This window comes from Pseudorca crassidens, chromosome 6 (assembly GCF_039906515.1).
Source record: "Pseudorca crassidens isolate mPseCra1 chromosome 6, mPseCra1.hap1, whole genome shotgun sequence".
Taxonomy (NCBI): Eukaryota; Metazoa; Chordata; class Mammalia; order Artiodactyla; family Delphinidae; genus Pseudorca; species Pseudorca crassidens.
The window spans coordinates 34,377,572-34,401,532 of NC_090301.1; the positions used below are offsets into that span (position 1 = coordinate 34,377,572).

Sequence of the window (23,961 nt, forward strand, 5' to 3'; positions counted from 1 at the left end):
AGAGGCAACCTACCTCAACATAATAAAGGTCATATATGACAAACCCACAGCAAACATCATTCTCAATGGTGAAAAATTGAAAGTATTTCCTCTAAGATCAGGAACAAGACAAGGATGTCCACTCTCGCCACTATTATTCAACATAGTTTTGGAAGTCCTAGCCACAGCAATCAGAGAAGGAAAAGAAATAAAAGGAATAAAAATTGGAAAAGAAGAAGTAAAATTGTCACTGTTGGGACTTCCCTGGTGGCACAGTGGTTAAGAATCTGCCTGCCAATGCAGGAGACATGGGTTTGATCCCTGGTCTGGGAAGATCCCACATGCTGTGGAGCAACTAAACCTGTGCTCCACAACTACTGAGCCTGAGCTCTAGAGCCCGTGAGCCACAATTACTGAGCCTGCATGCCACAACTACTGAAGCCCATGTGCCTAGAGCCCATGCTCCTCAACAGGAGAAGCCACGACAATGAGAAGCCTGTGCACCACAATGAAGAGTAGCCCCCACTCGCTACAACTAGAGCAAGCCCGCATGCAGCAATGAAGACCCAACACAGCCAAAAAAACACAAAAAACAAAAAACAAAACTTACTTTCCTAATCTTTAAAAAAAACCCAAATTGTCACTGTTTGCAGGTGACATGATACCATACATAGAAAATCCTAAAAATGCCACCAGAAAACTACTAGAGCTAATCAATGAGTTTGGTAAAATTGCAGGATACAAAATTAATGTGCAGAAATCTTTTGCATTCCTATACACTAACAATGAAATATCAGAAAGAGAAATTAAGGAAACAATCCCATTTACCATCGCAACAACAAAAAAATAATATACCTAAGAATAAACCTACCTAAGGAGGTAAAAGACCTGTACTCAGAAAACTATAAAAAACTGATGAAAGAATCAAAGATGACACAAACAGATGCACAGATATACCATGTTCTTGGATTGGAAGAATCAGTATTGTGAAAATGACTTTACTACCCAAAGCAATCTACAGATTCAATGGAATCCCTATCAAATTGCCAGTGGCATTTTTCACAGAATTAGAACACAAAATTTTACAATTTATATGGAAACACAAAAGACCCCAAATAGATAAAACAATCTTGAGAAAGAAAAACAGAGCTGGAGGAATCAGGCTCCCTGACTTCAGACTATACTACAAAGCTACAGTAATCAAGTCAGTATGGTACTGGCACAAAAACAGACATATAGATCAATGGAACAGGATAGAAAGCCCAGAGATAAACCCATGCACCTATGGTCACCTAATCTATGACAAAGGAGGCAAGGATATACAATGGAGAAAAGACAGTCTCTTCAATAAGTGGTGCTGGGAAAACTGGACAGCTATATATAAAAGAAGGAAATTAGAACACTCCCTAACACCATACACAAAAATAAACTCAAAATGGATTCAAGACCTAAATGTAAGACCAGACACTATAAAACTCTTAGAGGAAAACATAGGAAGAACACTCTTTGACATAAATCACAGCAAGATCTTTTTTGATCCATCTCCTAGAGTAATGAAAGTAAAAACAAAAATAAACAAATAGGACCTAATGAAACTTAAAAGCTTTTGCACAGCAAAGAAAACTGTAAATAAGACAAAAAGACAACTCTCAGAATGGGAGAAAATATTTGCAAATGAAGAAACTGACAAGGGATTAATCTCCAAAATACACAAACAGCTCATGCAGCTCAATATCAAAAAATAAATAAATAACCCAATCAAAAAATGGGCAGAAGACCTAAATAGACATTTCTCCAAAGAAGACGTACAGATGGCCAAGAAGCACAAGAAAAGCTGCTCAATATCACTAATTATTAGAGAAATGCAAATCAAAACTACAATGAGGTATCACCTCACACCAGTTAGAATGGGCATCATCAGAAAATCTACAAACAACAAATGCTGGAGAGGGTATGAAGAAAAGGGAACCCTCTTGCACTGTTGGTGGGAATGTAAATTGATACAGCCACTATGGAGAACAGTATGGAGGTTCCTTAAAACCTAAAAATAGAACTACCATATTACCTAGCAATCCCACTACTGGGCATATGCCCTGAGAAAACCATAATTCAAAAAGAGTCATGTACCACAATGCTTATTGCAGCTCTATTTACAATAGCTAGAACATGGAAGCAGCCTAAGTGTCCATCGACAGATGAATGGATAAAGAAGATGTGGCACATATATACAAAGGAATATTACTCAGCCATAAAAAGGAATGAAATCAGGCCATTTGTAGTGAGGTGGATGGACCTAGAGTCTGTCATACAGAGTGAAGTAAGTCAGAAAGAGAAAAACAAATATATATTGACGCATATATGTGGAATCTAGGAAAATTGGTACAGATGAACCTATTTGCAGGGCAGGAATAGAGACGCAGATGTAGAGAATGGATGTGTGGACACAGAGTGGGGAGGGGGGAAGGGGAATTGGGATGAATTGGGAGATTGGGACTGACATATATACACTACCATGTATAAAACAGATGGCTTGTGGGAACCTGCTGTATAGCCCAGGGAGCTCAGCTTGGTGCTCTGTGGTGACCTAGGTGGGTGGCAGGGAGGTCCAAGAAGGAGGGGATATATGCATACATATAACTGATTCACTTTGTTGTACAGGAGAAACTAACACAACATTATAAAGCAACCATACCACAATTTTTAAAAATCTGATGGTTATGTTTTTATTTCCTCAGTTACTCTTTTATTTCCTTTTTAAAGGATTGATTTTAGGTGGTTAGGCAAAAGAGGAATTTACAGTCCTCATAAGAACTGATTTAAAAAATTTTAAGTAAGTAAAATTACTTTAAACATGTTCAATTCTGTTCGGCAAATATTTATTGAGGTTTCCTTTTCACAAAGCACTGTGAAAGGAAAGTAGTTTAATTGTGTATAACTAGTTTAAATGAGAATTATACTCATTATAAGAATTGTGATAAAGTCTTTGTTAAAAAACAGAAGTAATGAATAGATGTTCTTTCAGAGAAGTCATACAGATGGCCCACAGGTTCATGAAAAGATACTCAACATCACTAATCATCAGGGGAACGAAAATCAGACAATGAGATATCACCTCACACTTGTTAGAATGGCTATTATCAAAAACAAACAAACAAAAAAACAAGAAATAACAAGTGTTGCCAAGGATGGAGAGAAAATGGAACCCTCTTACACATATGGTAGGAATGTAAATTGGTGCAGCCACTATGGAAAACAGTGTGGAGGTTCCTCAGAAATTTTTAAATAGAAATACTCTATCATCTAGCAATTCTACTTCTGGGTATTTATCCGAAGAAAACAAAAACATTAACTTGAAAAGATACCTGCACCCCCATGTTCATTGCAGCATTATTTGCAAAAGCCAAGATATAGAAATAATATGTGTCCATTGACAGATGAATAAATAAAGAAAATGTGGTATGTATATGTACAATGGAACATTATTCAGTCATAAAAAAAGAATGAAATCTTGCCATTTGTGAAATAGAAATGGATCTTGAGGGTTTTATGCTAAGTGAAATAAGTCAGACAGAGAAAGACAAATACCATGTGATCTCACTTACATGTGCAATCCAAAAAGGAAAAAAAAAGAAAAACAAACCAGCCAAGCTCATAGATACAGAGAAGAGATTGGTGGTTGCCAGAGGCAAAGGGTGGGGGGATGGGGGAAAATGGGTGAAGGGGGTCAAAGGTACAAACTTCCAGTTATCAAATAAATAAGTCATGGGGATGTGGTGTACAGCATGGTGACTAGAGTTAGTAATACTGTATTGTATATCTGAAAGCTGCTAAGAGAGTAAATTTTTAAATATTTATTTATTTATTTAATTTATTTAGTTGCACTGGGTCTTAGTTGCAGCAGGCAGGCTCCTTAGTTGCAGTACGCCAGCCCCTTAATTGTGGCATGTGAATTTTTAGTTGCGGCATGCATGTGGGATCTAGTTGCCTGACCAGGGATCAAACCCAGGCTCCTGCATTGGGAGTGCAGAGTCTTAACCACTGCACCACCAGGGAAGTCCACAAGAGAGTAAATCTTAAACGTTCTCATCATAAGAAAAAAAATTCTGTGTCTATGTATGATGATGGATATGAACTAGACATTGTGGTGATCACTTCACAATATATACAAATATCAAATCATTGTGTTGTACACCTGAAACTAATGTAATGTTGTATGTTAACTATGCCTCCATTTTAAAAACCAGAATTAAGTCCAAATTAAACATTTGTTGAACATTTATCATGTGTAAGGCACTGTGTAGGAGACAAAAGAATAAACAAGGTAAGATTTTCAAGAATTTAAAACGTGCTAGAGAATAAAGCAAGTATAAAAATAACTGAGTTACAAGGTAAGGCAAGATATATTTTACTAGGAGGGTACAAAGTTCTGAGCAGTTTATGGGAGGGAAAGGTCATTATCAAGAATCAAGACTCACTGACAAACTGCAATATCAGATTTATAGTCTTAGGAAAAAAAAAACTTTGGTTGGCAAAATATACTGCATGTGGACAAAATGTCTCTCGTGCCTGCCAGGTAGAGAATAGACCCACTATTAGTAATGATAATCCTTCACCTGTATGTAAGTACCAAGAGGAGAGAAATTTGTCTGTGTTGTTCATTGATGTATACTTTGTGCCATAAAGATCCCTGGTACCTAGGAGGTGCTCGCTAAATATTTAAGTTAATGAATAAAATTCGAAGAAAAGGAGCTGAGATGTCTTTTTTCTAGTTGTAACTCCCTGAAGCTTCTTGACTTGGACTTTGGAGGAAGGTTGGGCAGGCATGCCTTATTTGCATGCAGGGGTTGTGTTCCTTGTAATCTTGAGAAAACAAAACAAAAAATGACCAATGTATTGAATGAGAAATATTTATTGCATGCAACAGCCATAGGGTAATTGGTTGGTTGCATTTAGCAGAAATTAGTCTTTTTTTTTTTGAGAAAAGCCAGCATAAAGCACTTTTATTGCAATAATAAAACTTGAAACTCATATGTAGTGCAGGGGGTGGGGTAGGGGTGGGCGAGTAGGCAGTAATTTCTCCCACCAAATCACTACACAGGACAGCAGAGGGTGAGAGGGAGGAAGGAGAAGCCAGGAAACTCTGAGATCAGCAGGGGGAGCTGAGCGTCAAAAAACAGGAGATGCTGAAGCTGTGATGACCAGCATCATTTTCTTAAGACGACACTCAAGGATTTGTCATGATGGCTGGGCTTTCATGGGTGTTAAGTGTCTACAAACAGCACCTTCAATTTAACTTTCGGTTAAAGTTCTTAAAATTTAGGAAGTGGAGCCTGGATAGCTATGAGATTACAAAAGTCCTAAATATCCATTAGAAAAACCACAGGATGGAAAAAAAAAAAAAAAACCAGGCCATGAAGAAGGCTTCAGAGGTCCCTGCTGGCCCGGTGACACACACCTGTAGTGTCCAACATCTCAGTGAAAATGATCTGCTTTCAAAAGGCAGAGGGTTAAGGGGAGGGTAGGGGTGGGACAGTGGAGGCAAAGGCTCTCCCCTTCCCACTTCAGTTTTGGGTAGGGCTTTTAATTCAACCCGAGGACATCTCTCAACTTGGAGAATAATTCGGCCCTCAAAAGCGCCTTAAATCTGCTATGGCTTTGCAGCGCAGCAGCAAGAATGTTTAATATATAATAGATAAAACTTTCATCCAAAAATAAGATAAAATAAAGATTCTTGCACTCCCCCCAACACCAATTCCTATTCTAAAGTTAACCCATTATTTGTGCTGTTAATACTTGACTAGTACTTAACTGGAAACCTAGATCCAAAGGACTGAAACTCAATCTTCACCCCAAAACGAAAACAAACTAAAATGGGTAACTTGAGGTTTATGGCATATAGTTCAGGTCAACACACACACGAGGAGAAAGGGGAAGAGCAAAGCCGGTGACAGAACACATTCAGTCAGGGAAGATGTTTTTACGAAGAGTGTAGTGGAACATCGGGAAAAGCTCCCTACGGACTCGCTGTGCGCACCTGGAGGCGCCAGATCCTTCCATGGCACATCCAAGAATGAGGAGATCAGGGAGGAGGCCATTCCTGTCATTCCAGTTTTAGAAGCTCCACATCAAAGACGAGAGTGGCATTTGGTGGGATGATGCCTGGGTGCCCAGTGGCGCCATAGGCATAGTCTGGGGAGATAGCTTGGCTCTCTGACCCACGCTCATCTGGGCAACCCCTTCTTCCCAGCCTCGGATCACCTCCTGCTTACCCAGCACAAACTTAAAGGGCTTGTTTCTGTCCCGGGAGGAATCGAATTTCTTTCCATCTTCAAGCACCCCGGTGTATTGTACCACGCACGTCTGGCCGCGCTTCGGGAAGGTGCGCCCGTCTCCGGGGGAGATGGTCTCCACCTGCACTCCCATGGCGGTGGCGGCGGCGGCGGCGGCGGATGCGGGGCTGGTGGGAGGGCGGGCGGCGCGACGGCCGGCGCGACAGGCGGCGTGGACAGAGAGCGAATCTGGCGGCGGTTCCGCGGCTGTGCCTCGTCCCTCCGCGGAACGGCTGCCAGAAATTAGTCTTGACCTCTGATGGTTAGTATTTTTATTACCAACTCATCAGCAAGTAGGGGAAGGTTACATAGCATGTGTCAGAAAACTTAGGCTTAGCTCAGTTCTAACATCCTCGCCAAGGGATTGGGGAAATGCCTCCCAGTCCTGGAAAATGTGCCCAGGTTACCATCACAGGCCTTTTGTAAGTGATCTGTTTTCTTGTAGGCAATTGGAACCAATGAAGCCTCTTAGACATTGGAAAATATGTGACCCTCTCCAATCCTTCATTCCCACTAACCCTTTATTGATTCATAGATAAGGTGTTAATCTGTGACTAATCATCTCTATTACCTCACTTGTATATTTAGATCTCTAATTTTGTTTTCTTAATATAAACTTTTTTTAATACATTTATTTATTTTATTCATTTATTTTTGACTGCGTTGGGTCTTCATTGCTTTCTCTAGTTGCAGCGAGTGGGGCCTACTCTTTGTTGTGATGCGCGGGCTTCTCATTGCAGTGGCTTCTCTTGTTGCAGAGCTCAGGCTCTAGGCACATGGGCTTCAGTAGTTATGGCGCGCAGGCTCAGTAGCTGTAGCCCATGGGCTCTAGAGCACAGACTCAGTAGCTGTGGCGCACGGGCTTAGTTTCTCCCTGGCACGTGCGATCTTCCCGGACCAGGGCTGGAACCCATGTCCCCTGAATTGGCAGGCGGATTCTTAACCACTGTGCCACCAGGGAAGCCCTAGATCTTTAATTTTGAATTCATTCATTCAACAGACACTGCCTAAACACCTATCACAAAGGTACAGTCCCTATCTTCAAGAAGGCCATGATTTAATGAGGGAGTCAGACACTGAGTGAATAATTAAGACACATTATGATTAGTGCTATAATAGAAATATGTTTAGGGTTTAAGGCTGTAAAAATTTCTTTCATTTACTTATAAATGTAGAAATTGATTTATCAGAACTATAATTGCTGATAAACCCAGGCCAAATATAAGGGAGCATTTATAAGCCATGAATGAAGGAATTAATACCTTGAGTTTAATCTCTGTATTTTTTTTTAATATTTATTTATTTATTTGTTATATTTATTTTGGCTGTGCCAGGTCTTACTTGCAGCACGCGGGATCTTCGTTGCGGCATGTTTAGTTGTGGCATGCGAGATCTTTAGTTGCGGCATGCATGTGGGATCTAGTTCCCCGACCAGGGATTGAACCCGGGCCCCCTGCATTGGGAGTGCAGAGTCTTACCCACTGGACCACCAGGGAAGTCTCCCTGTATTGTTAAATACATGAATTGTGACATGTTTCCTTGTTGGAACTTATACAGCATCTACAGATACGGTTTAAATTTTTAATTATGTTTCACTAGAAATCCTGGTCTAAATATAAGATCTAATTTTAAACTTTTCTATCTGCATTAAACCCTCATGTTACTATCACATGGGATTCCCAGGTCCAGGTGATACCACTGCCTGTGAACCTGATTCTTCCTCAGTAAGATGATTCCATCTGTGCTGATACAGGGACTCTTTATTTTTAGGACAGCTATTGCCATGGTTACTGTGAACCAAAGTTGGCCTTCAGTACTATGTCCCTGAGCAGTATTTCCCAGGAAATTCTGTAGCAATAGAGAATAAATGAAATAAAATATATCATACATATAACACAAGAAGAGCTATAATCACAAAACATTCACTTAACTGTGTCATTCATTCAAATGTGTAATGTAAAGATTTTTTAAAAATCCCTTTGCTCTTCTACAATAAGTAAAAATGTCTGACCAATGTATTTAAAATAAGTACATTTAGAAAGATGTTTAGTTAATTATCAAGTCAGCAGGAAAAGGCAAGTTAAATGCTGTTATTATTTCCAAATTCAGTTTGGGATCTGAGCAATTAAAATTAAAGTAGGTGGAACATTTGCATGGGGTATTAAATGCTTTATTTATAATGAGATTTAATTAATAATTTACAAATACTCTGGTAAAAATCTAAACGTAAAATATTTCTTTCTAGTCATAATTTGCTTTGCAGGGCACTCTTTGGAACATTATTAAGAATTATTCTTTCAGTTTTAAAACACAAAATGAAAATACATGACTTTTCCAAATGGCACAAAATCTTCTGATTTACATCTTAAATGTACTTAATGTTCTTATTTTGCAATGGATTTCCAGAAATGTAAGTCTTTAGCAATCCTTTTTAGGTAGTTTTGTAACTTGGGGCCACATTTCAAGAGTTTTTTTTTTTTAATTTTTTTTATGTGAGATTCAACAGAAAAATATACAGACCTTGAGACAAGGAATTTTTTTGTTGTTGTTTTTAAACAGCTAAAGCCAGTTTTAAATTGTTATATGTGTCAAAGTTAATTCAATCTAATACAATATATGGCATTTAATAATTTAATGAGTTAAGCATTTTGAATATTATATTTATAATATATGATAAATGTAATACTATATAAAAATAAAGTATATAATATATATTTTATATATAACATATGTGTCAAAATAACACTCTGCAATAGATCCTTTTTAATATAATTATTGGCAGGCAATGCAATTTCCATTGTGTGGTCTAGTTTCTGAGTTCCTGAAGCTGATTTTCTGACCCCAAACAAAAATAAAAACAAAAGCAAAAAAACCACCCCATTTCTCTCTGCTAACTGATATTGAGGCAAATTAGGACACAAGTGGACGATTCTACTCTCAATAGTATAGCTGTTTAATTTGAATAACTTGAAATTCTAGAGATTCTGAGGATCCATGAGGATTATATCAAATTTTGAAACTCATGTTGCCAACTGAGTGAGAGGCCATCATGAAATAACATTTAATTTTTGTTGCTAAACTACCCAGGTTTTATATAATAAACTATACATAAAAAAAATTTAAAAATCTGATGAGTCCTCTGAATGCTATTTTTTAATGACAGCTGAATACTCTGAGGAGAAAGTACATTAAATCCCCGTCTTTGTCTTAACATTTTATATGTAATATGTAACTACTATCATCGACATTAAGAATACACAAATATAGAAATTAAGGGTAACACAAAGATTAAACACAATTTTTTAAGTGTTTAATTCAGTGGTTATTATTATATTCACAGATATGTGTACCATCACTACAGTCAATTTTAGTAATTTTTTTGGCCTTACCGCTCGGCATGTGGGATCTTAGTTCTCAGACCAGGGACGGAACCCAGGCCCCCTGCAGTGGAAGCACAGAGCCTTAACAGCTGGACCACCAGGGAAGTCCCCGATTTTAGTAATTTTTGTCAAACATAATTTTAAATGTTTTCCTAATCATGAAGACTACATGGGGACTTCCCTGGTGGTCCAGAGGTTAAGACTCCGCACTCCCAATGCAGGGGGCCCGAGTTCGATTCCTGGTCAGGGAACTAGATTCCACATGCCACAACTAAGAGCCAGCATGCCAGCAACTAAAGATTCCACATGCCACAAGTAAAGATCCCGCATGCTGCAACAAACATCCCACACGTGATAACGAAGATCCTGCGTGCCTCAGCTAAGACCCGAGTAGCCAAATAAATAAATATTTTAAAAAAAGGACTACATGCCATCATTAGTTAATATATCAGATTTATATACTCTTAGGGCAAGGTTTATTGTACTAACAGTGGGTCCAATCCATATTTTGATCTTTTTTTTTTTTTTGGTTGACTTTTTCTTCATGGTTAGCTCATTGTAATTTACCTGGTAATGTTACTGATGAAGAGTTCATAACTTATTTTCTTCTTGTTTGCTTGTTCATGCATATCACTATTAGCAGCTTCTTTGTAAAAAATCTTTTTAAGGCACTTACTCACTCCATGAAGTTTAGTTTAGTAAAACTAGTAGATAATACATTCCAAGAACCAAGTACACATAAAGTACAATCTGTAGCAATCCACTGAAAAGTCCCTTTGTTCTCCCCTTTGGAGGGCAGAACTCCCACTTTTCCCTCAGGATACCTTAGTTACCAACAATTCTATGTGATCACTTGGTAGCCACCAAATAAGGGAAAACCCCACTGTCTGTACGTTACACATTAGCAAAATTGAATTCATTTTTATTAAACATGAAAATAAATATGTTTAAGTTTATTCTCTTCTCACATCAATGCATAGTCTCGCACATCCCATGAGTTGTGTGTATCCCATTTGGGGAACCACCGTGTTAGAAAATGTCTGTCTAGTCTCTGATACCCAAATTTTTAAAAAGAAAAATGACAAATATGATCAGTGATAGGGAAGAAAAAGAGAAGAATGAAGGGTAAGACTCAATTTATTTCTACTGGAATAGTTTTATCTAGTCCCTAACCAAGCAAGCCTTGCCAATGACCTCTCTCTCCAAACTTAAACAAATTTATGTTAATATGTAGACTGACTGTGTTAAAACCCAATGTAAAGTACCTTCCTTTTTACAGTATCATTAAGGTCTATATTTGATTGAAGCAGCGAGTGGATGATTGTAAATACATCCTATTGTGCAAGTTCTGCTTGTCTCTGCTGCTTTCATCAGGTCCATAATCCTACAACCCCTTCTTTTCCTTTTTTATTTTCTTCTAATTTGTTTCTTCCATCATATTCATTGCCCACTTGGATAAATTCTTATTCTTTCCATGGTTTTGTCTTTGTACACATTTTCTGTGCCAACTTGTCTCTCCAAAGTCCTCATGTTACTTTAAAAAAATGTCTAAATCTGTTTCATTAGGTGTATCAAAACAGAGTTCCCTTCAAAGTACAAGTATACAGTAAAATGACTGTATTCATTATTTTCTTTGTCATAAAATATTACATGCCATATTTTAGATTTTTTTAAATCCCTACTGTTTACTTCAAGCGTAATTAGAAAGTAGCACTGAGAAAAGATCCAAAACGATAATTTTATGGCATCTTATAGTAGTTATCAGATACAACATGATAGGTAACATAATTTAGTGGTAACTATGGGCTGTGGAGTCCAACCTGGATTCAAATCTAACTCTAGAACTTACTAGCTATGCCATCTTAGGTTTTGTTACTTTACTATGAACTTGGCCAACATACAGAAAAGGGCTAATAACCCTTTTAATAATCATCTACAGTGCTTATTCATAAGGCTAGCAGACACATAATTAGCATTACTCTCAAATGTACTTTGGTCATTTTAAGAACGAGTATCACATTTAATTGGTTCTAGTTCAAGTAATGGCAACAGCTAAGATGACAGTCGTTTGTATGCTTTGCAACTCCTAAGGTATTCAGGCAATAATTTTCAAATTAAAATATAACAAAAACTTTACTTCTTGCTTCCAGCAAATATAGATGGATAAGAAAAATCAATTCTAAGATTTGAGAACAAAACTACTGTTATTCTCTACTATTAATGTATGAAGCACTGCACTTTCCATCTTTTTGCTACCTAACCCAGCAAATGAATTTACAATTAACCAGAGATTCAATTTCTTTAATATATATATGGCTATTCAGGTTATTTACTTCTTTAGTGAGATTTGGTAGTTTGTCTCACAAGGATGTAGCCAATTTCATCAAAGTTTATTTGCATAAAGTTGCCAATAAATATTGTTTCATTGTTGTTTTAATGTCTCTAAGGGATCTGTAGTGATGTCTCTTCTTTCATTACTAGTATTCCTAATTTGTGTCTTTTTTCTCATCAGTCTAGCTAGAGATCAATCTTATTGCTGCATGTCACAAATTTTGCTATTTGTGTTTTCATTTTGTTCAGTTAAAGTATTTTCTAATATACCTATACTTTTTTGAGCAGAGGGTATTTACAAGTGTGCTGTCCAATTTCCAAATACTTGTAGATTTTTCAGATGTTATTTTTAGTCTAATTTCTTCATGGTCTAAGAATATACTTCGTGTTGCTTCAATCCTCTTAAATATAGTTTTATGGCCCAGAATATAGTCTGTTGTGGTAAATGTTCCATGTTCATTTGAAAAGAATGCTCTACTGAGCCTGTGCTCTAGAGCCCGCGAGCCACAACTACTGAAGCCCACGCACCTACAGCCCGTGCTCCGCAACAAGAGAAGCCACCGCAATAAGAAGCCCGTGTACTGCAACGAAGAGTAGCCCCGGCTCTCTGCAACTAGAGAAAGCCCACGCACAGCAATGAAGACCCAATGCAGCCAAAAATAAATAAATTTATTAAAAAAAAAATCTGGGGACTTCCTTGGTGGTCCAGCCTTCCAATGCAGGGGATGCAGTTTCGATCCCTGGTCAGGGAACTAAAGATCCCACGTGCCACGGGGCAACTAAGTCCGTGCACTGCAACTACTGAGCCTGTGCACTCTAGAGCCCATGCACCACAACTAGAGAGCCCGTGTGCCACAAATACTGAGCCCACACGCTCTGGAGTCTGAACGCCACACTAGAGAGAAGCCCACACACCGCAAGGAAAGATTCCGCATGCTGCAATGAAGATCTCACGTGCTGCAACTAAGACCTGACGCAGCCAAATAAATAAATATTGTTAAAAATATTTTATAAATTAAAAATAAAAATCTGGGGACTTCTTTGGTGGTCCAGTTGTTAAGACTCCGTGCTTCCATGGCAGGGGGCACGGGTTCAATCCCTGATCGGGAAACTAAGATCCCACATGCCGCAAGGTGCAGTCAAAAAAAAAAAAAATCTGTTAGAGTACACCTATGTTCATAGCAGTATTATTCACAACAGCTAAAATGTGGAAGCAACCCAAGTGTCCATCAATGAATGAATGGATAAGCAAAGTGTGGTATGTACATAAAATGGAATATTATTCAGCCTTAAAAAGAAAGGAAATTCTGACCCACGCAACACAGACGAACCTTGAGGACATTATGTGAAATGAAATAAGCCAGTCACAAAAAGACAGATTCTGAATGATTCTACTTATGAGGTACTTAGAGTAGTCAAAAATCACAGAGACAGAAAGTAGAATGATGGTTGCCAGAGGCTGAGGGGAAGGCAGAATGAGGGGTTATTAATTAATGGGCATAGACTTTCAGTTTTAAAAGATGAGAAGAGTTATGGAGATGGATGGTGGTGATGGTAGCATAACATTATTAATATATTTAATGTCACTGACTGTTCACTTAAAAACAAGATGGCAAATTTTATCACAATTTTAAAACTTAAAGAAAAAAAAAACGATTAGAACATACCCATTTGTTCAAATACACGCTGGCTGTCTGCTATTTGCAGAATGGACTGCTGCCAGTGCTCAACCCCCCAAGTATTCCAAACCAAATCTGATATGGCTGGAGACACTTTTTTTTTTTTTAAAGAATGACAAAGCAGACTGGAACATGTTCTCTTACTTTATTAAATCTTACTAGAACCAAGTAAGGAACAAACACACAGATGAGTAGGCTACAGTGAAGAAATCTTCTTTTTATAAGAGAGTTAAGAAGACATTAAAAGATAATTCCAGGTATTATCTTCAGTGATGCTTCTTATCTTTTTTCTGGGACTCCAGGAAATATTCAGCCCCTACAGCTACCACAAATGCAGCAAATCCCCATTTGAATCCTTTTAATAATGCACCAACAAAGGAAACATTATTTGCAAAGCCACCCGTGTATCTCCAAGCTTCATTGCTAGAGGAAAAAAAAGGGGAAAATTATATTCACATATGACACACATTCATTGAGTAAAATATATTTGATTTCATCTTTCTAACAGACTTAAATGCAACCTTATATAAGATAATCTAAGTGGATCACAATAGGAATCTTTCTTTGGCATAAGATAATTAGATCTATATGCCCACATTTCGTACATGAAATACAAGAAAAAACACTTGATGATTTCATATTTCACAGTCATAATACTCAGGATTTTACAGAATTCTCAAATGCAAGGCTCACCTTGGCCTATCCATCACAGGTCAGTTGTGTAGCTTTGCTCATACTAGTCATTACAGCTTCATGGAAAGAGGAAGTTAAGAGATCTGGGTATTAATCTTTGCTCTGCCATACTAGATACACAACTTAGGCTCGGCAAGTTACTTAACCTGTTGAGGCCTGTTTCTTCTACTCAATAACGATTACTATTTACCTTATAGCGTTATTATAAAGATTAAACAGAGTAATGTATGATGTATTTTGGCACAAAGAGTACATAACACTCGATAATACTATTACTATTCAAGAGGATCATTGATTTTCCCTGTCATAGAAGCCAGAACTTTAGTAGACTAATTTCATGCTCTGGCAATCATTCTTTTGAGTATCCTGAATAGAGAAGGAAACAAATCAGAGCGCTCTAGTGAAAAAAAGTCTTCTCTCGCAGGTAAGGATAAATGAGTGGAAAAAAATCATGTTTTAAAGAACAAAACCCACTTAACTCTAAAAATCTGACTTACAAAAGCTAATCAAATCTAATTTAAGACACCAAAACCAGACAAAGACATTAGAAGAAAACTACAGATTAATATTCCTCATCAACATAGATGCAAATATTCGTAACAAAATTTTAGAAAATTGAATGCAGCAATATTTAAAAGGATAATACATCACGATGAAGTAGGGTTTACCTCAAAAGAATGCAAGATTGGTATAACACCTGAAAATGAATAAAATTAACTCACCATATTAACAGAATAAAAACAGAGGTGAGCGCCTTAATAGATGTAGAAAAAGCATTTAACAAAATTCAACACCTATTAGTAACAATAATAATAGTAACTCATAGTAACCCAGGAATAGAAGAGAAATTCCTCAACTTGATGAAAGGCATCTCTGAACATCCTACAACTAACATTACACTTAATGATGAAAGGTTGAATGCTTTCCCCAATTAGGAATAAAGCTAGGATGTTCAAATACACCACTTTTATTCAACATTATACTAGTAATGTTAGCCCATGCAATAATGCAAGAAAAAGAAATTAAAAGGTTATAGATCAAAAAAAAGTAACGTCTTTGTAGACGAAATGATCTTCTATGAAGTAAATTCTAAGGAATCTGTAAGAAATGTCTGCTAGAACTAAAAAGTGAATTTAACACGGTAACAAGATACAAATTCAATATATAAAAAGCAATTATATTTTTATATATTAGCAATGAACAACTGGAAACTGAAGTTTAAAAATACTGTTTACAATAGCATAAAAAATACGGAATAAGTCAGGATAAATTGAACAAAATATGTACAAGACTGTAAGAACACTGCTGAGAAAATTAAAGAGGATCTAAACTGTTCATGGACTGGAAGACAATATTGTTAAGACAGCAGTTATTCTCAATTGAGCTATAGATTCAAGGTGATCCCAATTAAATTCCAAGCAGGCTTTTTATAGAAACTGAAAAGCTCATTCTAAAATTTAAATATAAATACAAGAACTTGGAATAGCTAAAACAATTTTTTTTTAAAGTTGGACATCTTATTTTGTACTACCTGATTTGAAGACAGTGTGGTATTGACATAAAATAGATATATAGATCAGGGTAACAGAAAAGAATCCAGAAGTAGACTGTACAGATATTGTCAACTGACTTTTGACAATGGTGTCAAGGTCAATTAATGGGGAAAGACAGTCTTTTAATATATGGTGCTAGACCAACTGGAGGTCCATATGCAAAAACATTAACCTTCATCCTTACCTCATATGACATAAAAATTAACTCAAATAGATCATATGCCTCAATGTAAGAAAGAACACTATAAAAGCTTCCAGAAGATTAGGAGAAAATCTTAGGATGCAAAAAGCACAAACCATAAAAGAAAAAAAATGCTAAATTGGGACTTCAGCACAATTTAAAACTCTTTTAAAGACATCATTAAGAAAATGAAAAGAGGGACTTCCCTGGTGGAACAGTGGTTGAGAATCTGCCTGCCAATGCAGGGGACACGGGTTCGATCCCTGGTCCAGGAAGATCCCACATGCTGCAGAGCAACTAAGCCTGTGTGCCACAACTACTGAGCCTGTGCTCTAGAGCCTGCAAGCCACAACTATTGAGGCTGCATGCCACAACTACTGAAGCCTGCGCGCCTAGAGCCTGTGCTGTGCAACAAGAGAAGCCACCGAAATGAGAAGCCTGCGCACCACAATGAAGAGTGGCCCCCGCTCACTGCAATTAGAGAAAGCCTGCGTGCAGCAACGAAGACCCAACGCAGCCAAAAATAAATAAACAAACAAACAAATAAATAAATTTATTTTAAAAAAAGAAAATGAAAAGATAAGCCACACTCTGGGAAAAACATCTGCAAAACTTTTATCTGATAAAGGACTTATATTTAAAATATATAGACAACTCTTATAATTCAATAAAAGACAAACACTCTGATAAATAGAATGGGCAAAAGATCTGAATAAACATTAAACCAAAGAAAATATACAAATGACAAATAAGCATATGAAAAGATTCTTGTCATCTTCATTCTTCATGGAAATGCAAATTAAAACCCAAAGAAATATTTCTATCACATTCACTAGAATGGCTAAAATTAAAAGGCTGATAATACTAAGTATTGATGAGGACATTGAGCAACTGAAATTCTCATGTATTGTTGGTGGGAATGCAAAATGGTACAACCACTTTGTAAAACAGTTTGGCAGTTTTTTATTTAAAAAAATACACTTTTCAAAAGATTCAGAAATCCCACTGTTAGGTATTTACCCAAGAGAAATGAAAGCATATGTTCACACAGACTTGTACTTGAATGTTTAAAGCAACTTTACTCATAATAGCCAAAAACTGGAAACAAGCCAGATGGTCATCAACTGGTGAACAGTAAACAAAATGAGGTATATGCATACAATGGAGTAGTACTCAGCAATAAAAAAGGATGGGACTATGGATATAAGTTAACAATGTACATAAGTCTCAAAAGCACTATGATAAGTGAAAGTGGCCAGAACAAAAACTACAGACTGTATGATTGCAATTGAAAAAGCAGATCAAGGGTTGCCAGGAACCAGGGGTAGGATAGCACTGAGTGCAAAGGATCATCAGGGAACTTTTTGGTATTCTAGAAATATTCTGCACCATGATTGTGGTGGTAGTCACATAACTGCACAGGTAACTGCACACATCTGTCAAAACTCATGGAATGATACACTTAAAGTGGGGTGAATTTTACTGTATATAAGTGGTATTTTAATAAAGCTGATTTTAAAACTTAAATGTAAAAGGCCATTTTTAATGATTTTTTTAAAAAGAGAATACATTGAAAAGGAACATAGATACTGCTTCTCTAGGATAAGTTCTATTTAAATTATTTAATTATTCTTACCGGGCCCATGGATCCCTTAGCCCTCGTGCAGCCAGCTTCTCCTGGACAGTTTCTAACGGTGTCCCTTCTATATTCCATTGTTTATAATCTGGAAGTTCCATTTTACTATGACCATGTTCATGTCCATGTCCATGGGCCATGTCTACAGGAAAAGATTAATTTAAGGGAGAAATACATATATTGTAGATATCAAATACCCAAGTTTACTATTTATGTTTTAAGGTAAAATTTTAATGTTTTAAAAAGAAAAGCAATATAAATACTTGAGAATTCGAAGCTAAGAAATTTTATAAAACAGTGTCTCTTTACATAACTAGTATATGTTCACAGTTTGGAAATATACATATGCAAAATATAAAAAAGAAAAATAATCGGTAATCCCATCACTAAGAGATAACCATTTACTATTTGGTTTCTTTCTTCATTATAATAATAGCAAATATTTACCATGCCCTATGTGCCAGGTGCACTATGATAAAGTGCTTTAACTGTCTTGACTCCACATTATTCCTAAAACAACTCTTTGAACTTAAATTACTATTATTATCCCCATTTTATAGATGAAGACAATGAGGCTCCAAGAAAATAAGTAACTTTCTGAAGGCAACAAAAATAGTTAATGGTACAATTGGGTTTTGAACACTGCAGTTTCATTTCAGAGCCCTTGCTCCTAACTTTTAAGCAATAACTGTTTCCTTCTTTTCAGTCTTTCGTAATGCATGAATATCTATAACAAAAATGTTGTACATAGTTTTGTTACGTGCTTTCTTCAGATGATTCTTTAAAAATGTGGTATTACTGTGGTTAATACATATGGATCACATGAACTTTTTCTGTAAAGAGTCACATAGTAAAATATTTTAGGCTTTGTTGGCCAAGAGGTGAAATCAAGGTTATTATGTAGGTACTTTATATAACAGGAGAAAAAACAAATTTCCATAAATATTTATTGATAAAATTCAAAATATAACAACTAAGTATAATTTTTTATAATACAAGTCTTCTGATGAAAAAATGCAATTCCTTTTTGGGGGGATAACATTTTGCTTAACTGGAGCTCAAAGTTTAGTGTTCCTTAGTATCAGATTGATTGCAAATATTCATCTGTAAAAACCCTTCTTAACTCACTGGCTACATAAAAACAGGCAACGGGCTGAATTTGGCCAGCAGGCTGTAGTTTGCTAACTCTTTTTTTTTTTTTTTTTAATAAATAAATTTATTTATTTATTTTTGGCTGCATTGGGTCTTCATTGTTGTGCACGGGCTTTCTCTAGTTGCGGCGAGCGAGGGCTACTCTTTGTTGCAGTGTGTGGGCTTTTCATTGCAGTGGCTTCTCTTTTTGCAGAGCACAGGCTCCAGGTGCATGGGCTTCAGTAGCTGTGGCTCGCGGGCTCCAGAGCGCAGGCTCAGTAGTTGTGGCTCACAGGCTTAACTGCTCCGTGGCATGTGGGATCTTCCTAGACCAGGGCTCGAACCCATGTTCCCTGCATTAGCAGGTGGATTCTTAACCACTGTGCCACCAGGGAAGTCCCTAGTTTGCTAACTCTTGATGTAGATCAACAGACTTTTTTTTTTTTAATTTTTATTGAAATGTAGTTGATCTACAATGTTGTGTTAGTTTCATGTGTACAGCAAACTGATACAGATATACATATATTAAGTGTAAGTATTCTCTTTTTTTTAACATACTCTTCCATTAACAGAGTGCTTAGGACCCCTTTTTAATCGATAAATTTGCTTTAATAAAATATGCCCCCAATGGGTATATAAAGATTTCAGTATTCTAGTGTTATTTTTATAGATAATACAAAAGTAAACTTGAGCTCAGTCCCGTTATATTGTTACAAATTTCAAATTAACAGGGTATGAATTAATAATGCTATACTGTAATTTGTATAAGGTTAGCAGTAGCAATTCTATAATCACTGCTTTCCAGAAATAAAACCAAATCAAATAATTATTACCACTTTGTCTGCATTTATAACTATAAACAAGTCCAATAATAAGGCAGGATTCTTACACTGAATTTTAGAAGACAGAGGTAATTATTAGATAGTGTATACTAAAGACACATTATGTGAAGTGCTCATTTCATTAAACAATAGTTCCCAGAATATGGGGGACAAAACTGTACATAGTAATTCTGACAAATAAGCCAACATTTAATATTTTTATTTATAGACATGTTAAGATATCAAAAAACATTATGTTGATGATTTTCACATTTAAAAGAGAATAAAAATGAACACCTACCAAACACAAGTTAAAACTACAACATTCACAACTTTGAATGAAACATTTAATCCATTATTTCATTATTATTTGGTGGATTCAATAATATAAAGGAAACAAATTGTGGTTTCAGATTTCAGTCTGACTTTTGAGATTCAATACATTATCACAAAAGAAAGACTTCTAGAAGCATTTAATTATAATGATAAAGTGTTGGCTTCTTCTATGTTTTCCAAAAAATATTTTTAAAATAATGTTTCATTCCAAAAATCTTTAGATTACAAGAAAACCCTTATTTTGGCAAATGTCAATTCTAGAACATTAAACGTACTTGAGTATCAATGTACTTGGAAGAGAATACAAAACAAAGGTCAAATGTTTTTGATTAAATAGCTTGATTTTGAAAATGAAAATTGAAATATTACCATGGTATGAAGGCTATCTCAAAGTTACAATACTACTATGCTCAAAATATTAAGTAATTTGGAAGATATATCTTTGGAAAAAAAAAACCATGAAAGTATACCTATACTCATTTCTCCTAAACAAATTTCCTTTAATAAATTCAATGTATTTTCTCTTCTATCTAATTAAAATATTTCAGTAAGAGTCTCTTCATAGGCATTTACTAAATATTTTAATGACTTTTCAAGAAGAACAAAAAGTTGAACAACACTATTTTTAGGGAAGCTTCATTTTCTCCTAAAAATTATTTCTACTTCAGAATAGCCATAAATCAAACAATGATATCCTGATCACTTGAAGGAAGAGTTTGGAATCCTACTGAAGTGCAGACTTTGGTGCTGTACAGATCCGGCATCAAACCCTGAATGCACCATTAATAGCTGTAAAATCCTGTGCAAATCATTTAAATCTTGCTCAACTTCAGTTTCTTCATCTAACATGAGGTTAAAACCTACCTTGCAAGATTGTGAAAATTGGGGAAAACACATTGTGATGATGTGCCTTCCACTTTCACACCCAGGTGGTGAGGATGTGATTTAACAAAACCACTATAAAAAACTGTTTGGTATGACCTAGAAAAGTTAAACATTTGAATATCTTACGGCCTAGCAATTCCAGTCATGGGTACTGCATATATACTCTAGATCTGCACTGTCCAATATGGTAGCCACTAGCTCCCTAAATGTGGCCTATGCAACTGGGGAACTAAAAATTTTTATTTAATTTTAATTAATTTAAATTTCAAAACGGATTTTCAAACCAGTTATTGGAAAATTTTAAAGTGTGTTTGGTACAAACTGGGCATGCAAAGCTGCTTTATCAACTGTAAATTTTATGAAATATAAATGCAGATCAAGTGTTTGCATTTATGGAAACAGCATATTCTGTAAAACACATCACTTTTGAAGACAGTGTGAAGAAAATGTAAAATATTTCGTTAATAACTTTTAATACTGATTACACCTTAAAATTATAATATTTTGAATATATACACTCGGTTAGATAAAATACATTATTAAAATTAATTTTATGTTTCTTTTTACCTTTTTAATATGGCTACTAGACATTTTTAAATAACATGCGGTTTGTATTATATTTGCACTAGACAGCCCTGCTCTAGAGAAACTCTTGCATCTGTATAACAGATATATTTTATAATCAACAGGCAAATATATAGGGACTTCCCTGGTGGCACAGTGGTTAAGAATCTGCCTGCCAGTGCAGGGGACATGGGTTTGAGCCCTGGTCCGGGAAGATCCCACATGCCGCGGAGCAACTAAGCCCGTGCACCACAACTAATGAGCCTGCACTTTAGAGTCTGCAAGCCACAATTACTGAAGCCTGTGTGCTGCAACTACGCACCTACAGCCCGCGCTCCACAATAAGAGAAGCCACCACGATGAGAAGCCCACACACCGCAACAAAGGGTGGCCCCGGCTCGCCACAACTGGAGAAAGCTCGCGTGCAGCAATGAGGACACAACGCAGCCAAAAAAAATAAAAAATAAATAAAAAAAAAAGAATGCAAGAGAATCAGGTGGAAAAACTGTTAAAATAAAAATTCCACAAAACTGCCAAACACACGATGAAAAAAAAAATCTTTCTAGCCATATTATTTATGCTAGCCCCAAACTGTAAACAACTCAAATGTCCAACTATGGAATGGATTAATTATGGAATATTACACAACGAAAAACAACATGCAAAAGTATGAATGAATTTCACAAATATAAGATTGAGCAAGGGGTGAGTCAGAAAAAAATACACACTTTGAATCCCATTGATATAAATGGAAAAACCTAACAATTCATTTTCTAGGAAAAAAAATTTAAGTGAAACAAGTAAATGATTATTACAAGTTAGGATGCTGGTTACCTCTTGCTGGAGGAGATGGAATCACAGAAACTCATTCAGGGAGCTTCTAAGGCAGTGTTTTTCAACGTATTGTAATTACTGTACCCCAAAGGTGCTTTCTTAAGACTTTTTTTTCCCCTAATCATGTTCTCACCCTACCCCTCCACATGAAAATTTAATACCACAGTTTATGTACTATGGCTCTTTGGAGGGCCACAAACTATTGTATTATCTAAGGGTTTTTTTGCCCTCTCACCCCCACCCAACAAGAACGATTTTTTACCTCCTTAAAAGGCAATCACCTCTGCTGAGAATGCATATTTAAGTTTTTGGCAATGCTTTATTTCCTAACCTGAGGGGTGGTGATCAAGTGTTTGCTTAATTATAATTCTTAAAAATGTACTTATGTTTTATACAGCCTTCTGTTATGTATACATCACAATAAAAACTAAAATTAGATAAAGTGACTTAAATCGTGCCAAGGACTCAACAAGAGGTGATTATTTCCCTTTCAGAGCTTTTCAAACAAGAACAGCAAGGAAATAAGTTCAACAAGGAAAAAGCATGTAATCATGAATTTTTTTTCAGCTCCTTCTATCTACCTATGTTTGGAGTGAACCTACAAGTTTGTTGGCTATCAACCTCCACTAACGGGAGCTGGCTCTAGTACAGGAACAGTGTTGGCATACTTTCCCTAAGAAGGAAATAAAAGGGTAATGCCGCTTACACTATATGTAATTTCACAGTTTACCGAAGACTTTGAAGTATATATTCCAATTTCTCCTCATTTAAAAAACTGTACCATAAGAACATTAGAAAATAAAAGACAAATTAACTGTTTTCCCCTTTAGTGTCCCTTCCAGTCCCTGTATCCGTGTATATTCAATTTAATAGTAATCACACTAAAAATTGATGTGATTTTGTACCCTTTTAACATTGTGTCATAAACTTTCATACCAGAAAAATCTTATTTAAAACTGTACTATAAATGCTCGTGACACAGGCATTACAAGTATTCCTATTTTACAAATTTTCGATTTGAGTGCGGTTGTGCCTTCATTCGACTAAAGATAAACCAAAAAACAGGGGGCGGGGGGTGTTGCGGGTGACACAGGAGAAAAAAAAGCATCTGGACTTAACAACCACAGTGATCCTCACAGCATCCTTCTACAACCTCCCCTCACTACCCCAGGACTTCATAGTTCTCTCCTGCTAGTTCTTCGATCTCCTTCCCTCTTGAGCTACTCATTCTCATCACCCTTCTCTATTTAGTCTCTCCTTTCCGACAATCCCCGGAGTAGAGTCTCATTCTCATTCCCATCAAGAGATCTACCACCAGCTCCCCTATTTACCTGACAGCAATCTGACCTCTCAGGACACTCAAGATTCAACCCACCAGCCGGAGGCAACCGGAAACGGAAGTTGTCACCTCGAGTATCTTACGGCAGGAAAGCAGAGGAGAAATTTAACATTCTTGTCCTGGGTCACAGATTCCTGGACCAGGTGGAGGTGACACGAAGGAGGCTGAAAGTGGGCTTTTTCCCCGCACATCTGTGCATCCGGAGTCTGACCGAAGTAAGAGAAACTGTGGAGGACAGAAGGCGGGGAAGAAGCAACGTGGTCATTCCTCGAGACCGGAATCTTTAGACT

At 36.5% G+C, this 23,961-nt stretch overlaps 2 protein-coding genes and 1 pseudogene across 3 annotated transcripts in view; all 3 read right to left on the minus strand.

Moving 5' to 3' along the window:
* CFLAR (CASP8 and FADD like apoptosis regulator) overlaps window positions 1-6,387 on the minus strand; it is an 81,058-nt gene extending 74,671 nt beyond the window's left edge. Inside the window, exon 1 of the mRNA XM_067741026.1 lies at window positions 6,249-6,387. The gene's annotated coding sequence lies outside the window, so the exon portion shown is untranslated. The remainder of the gene's footprint in view (window positions 1-6,248) is intronic.
* On the minus strand, window positions 4,992-6,463 carry LOC137226338 (peptidyl-prolyl cis-trans isomerase FKBP1A pseudogene; annotated as a pseudogene).
* A 7,365-nt stretch (window positions 6,464-13,828) lies between these two features.
* On the minus strand, window positions 13,829-23,928 carry NDUFB3 (NADH:ubiquinone oxidoreductase subunit B3). Of its 2 annotated transcripts, none has more exons than XM_067741052.1 (3): window positions 23,664-23,928; window positions 17,762-17,903; window positions 13,829-14,121 (listed from the first exon to the last, which is right to left on the minus strand). In XM_067741052.1, the coding sequence occupies exons 2-3, from the start codon at window positions 17,899-17,901 to the stop codon at window positions 13,965-13,967; spliced, it is 297 nt and encodes a 98-aa protein (XP_067597153.1). In that variant the 5' UTR covers window positions 17,902-17,903; window positions 23,664-23,928; the 3' UTR covers window positions 13,829-13,964. The 2 variants fall into 2 exon arrangements, with proteins under 2 accessions (XP_067597153.1, XP_067597154.1); XM_067741053.1 differs by lacking the exon at window positions 23,664-23,928 and adding an exon at window positions 22,333-22,871.
* Between the last annotated feature and the right edge of the window lie 33 nt (window positions 23,929-23,961).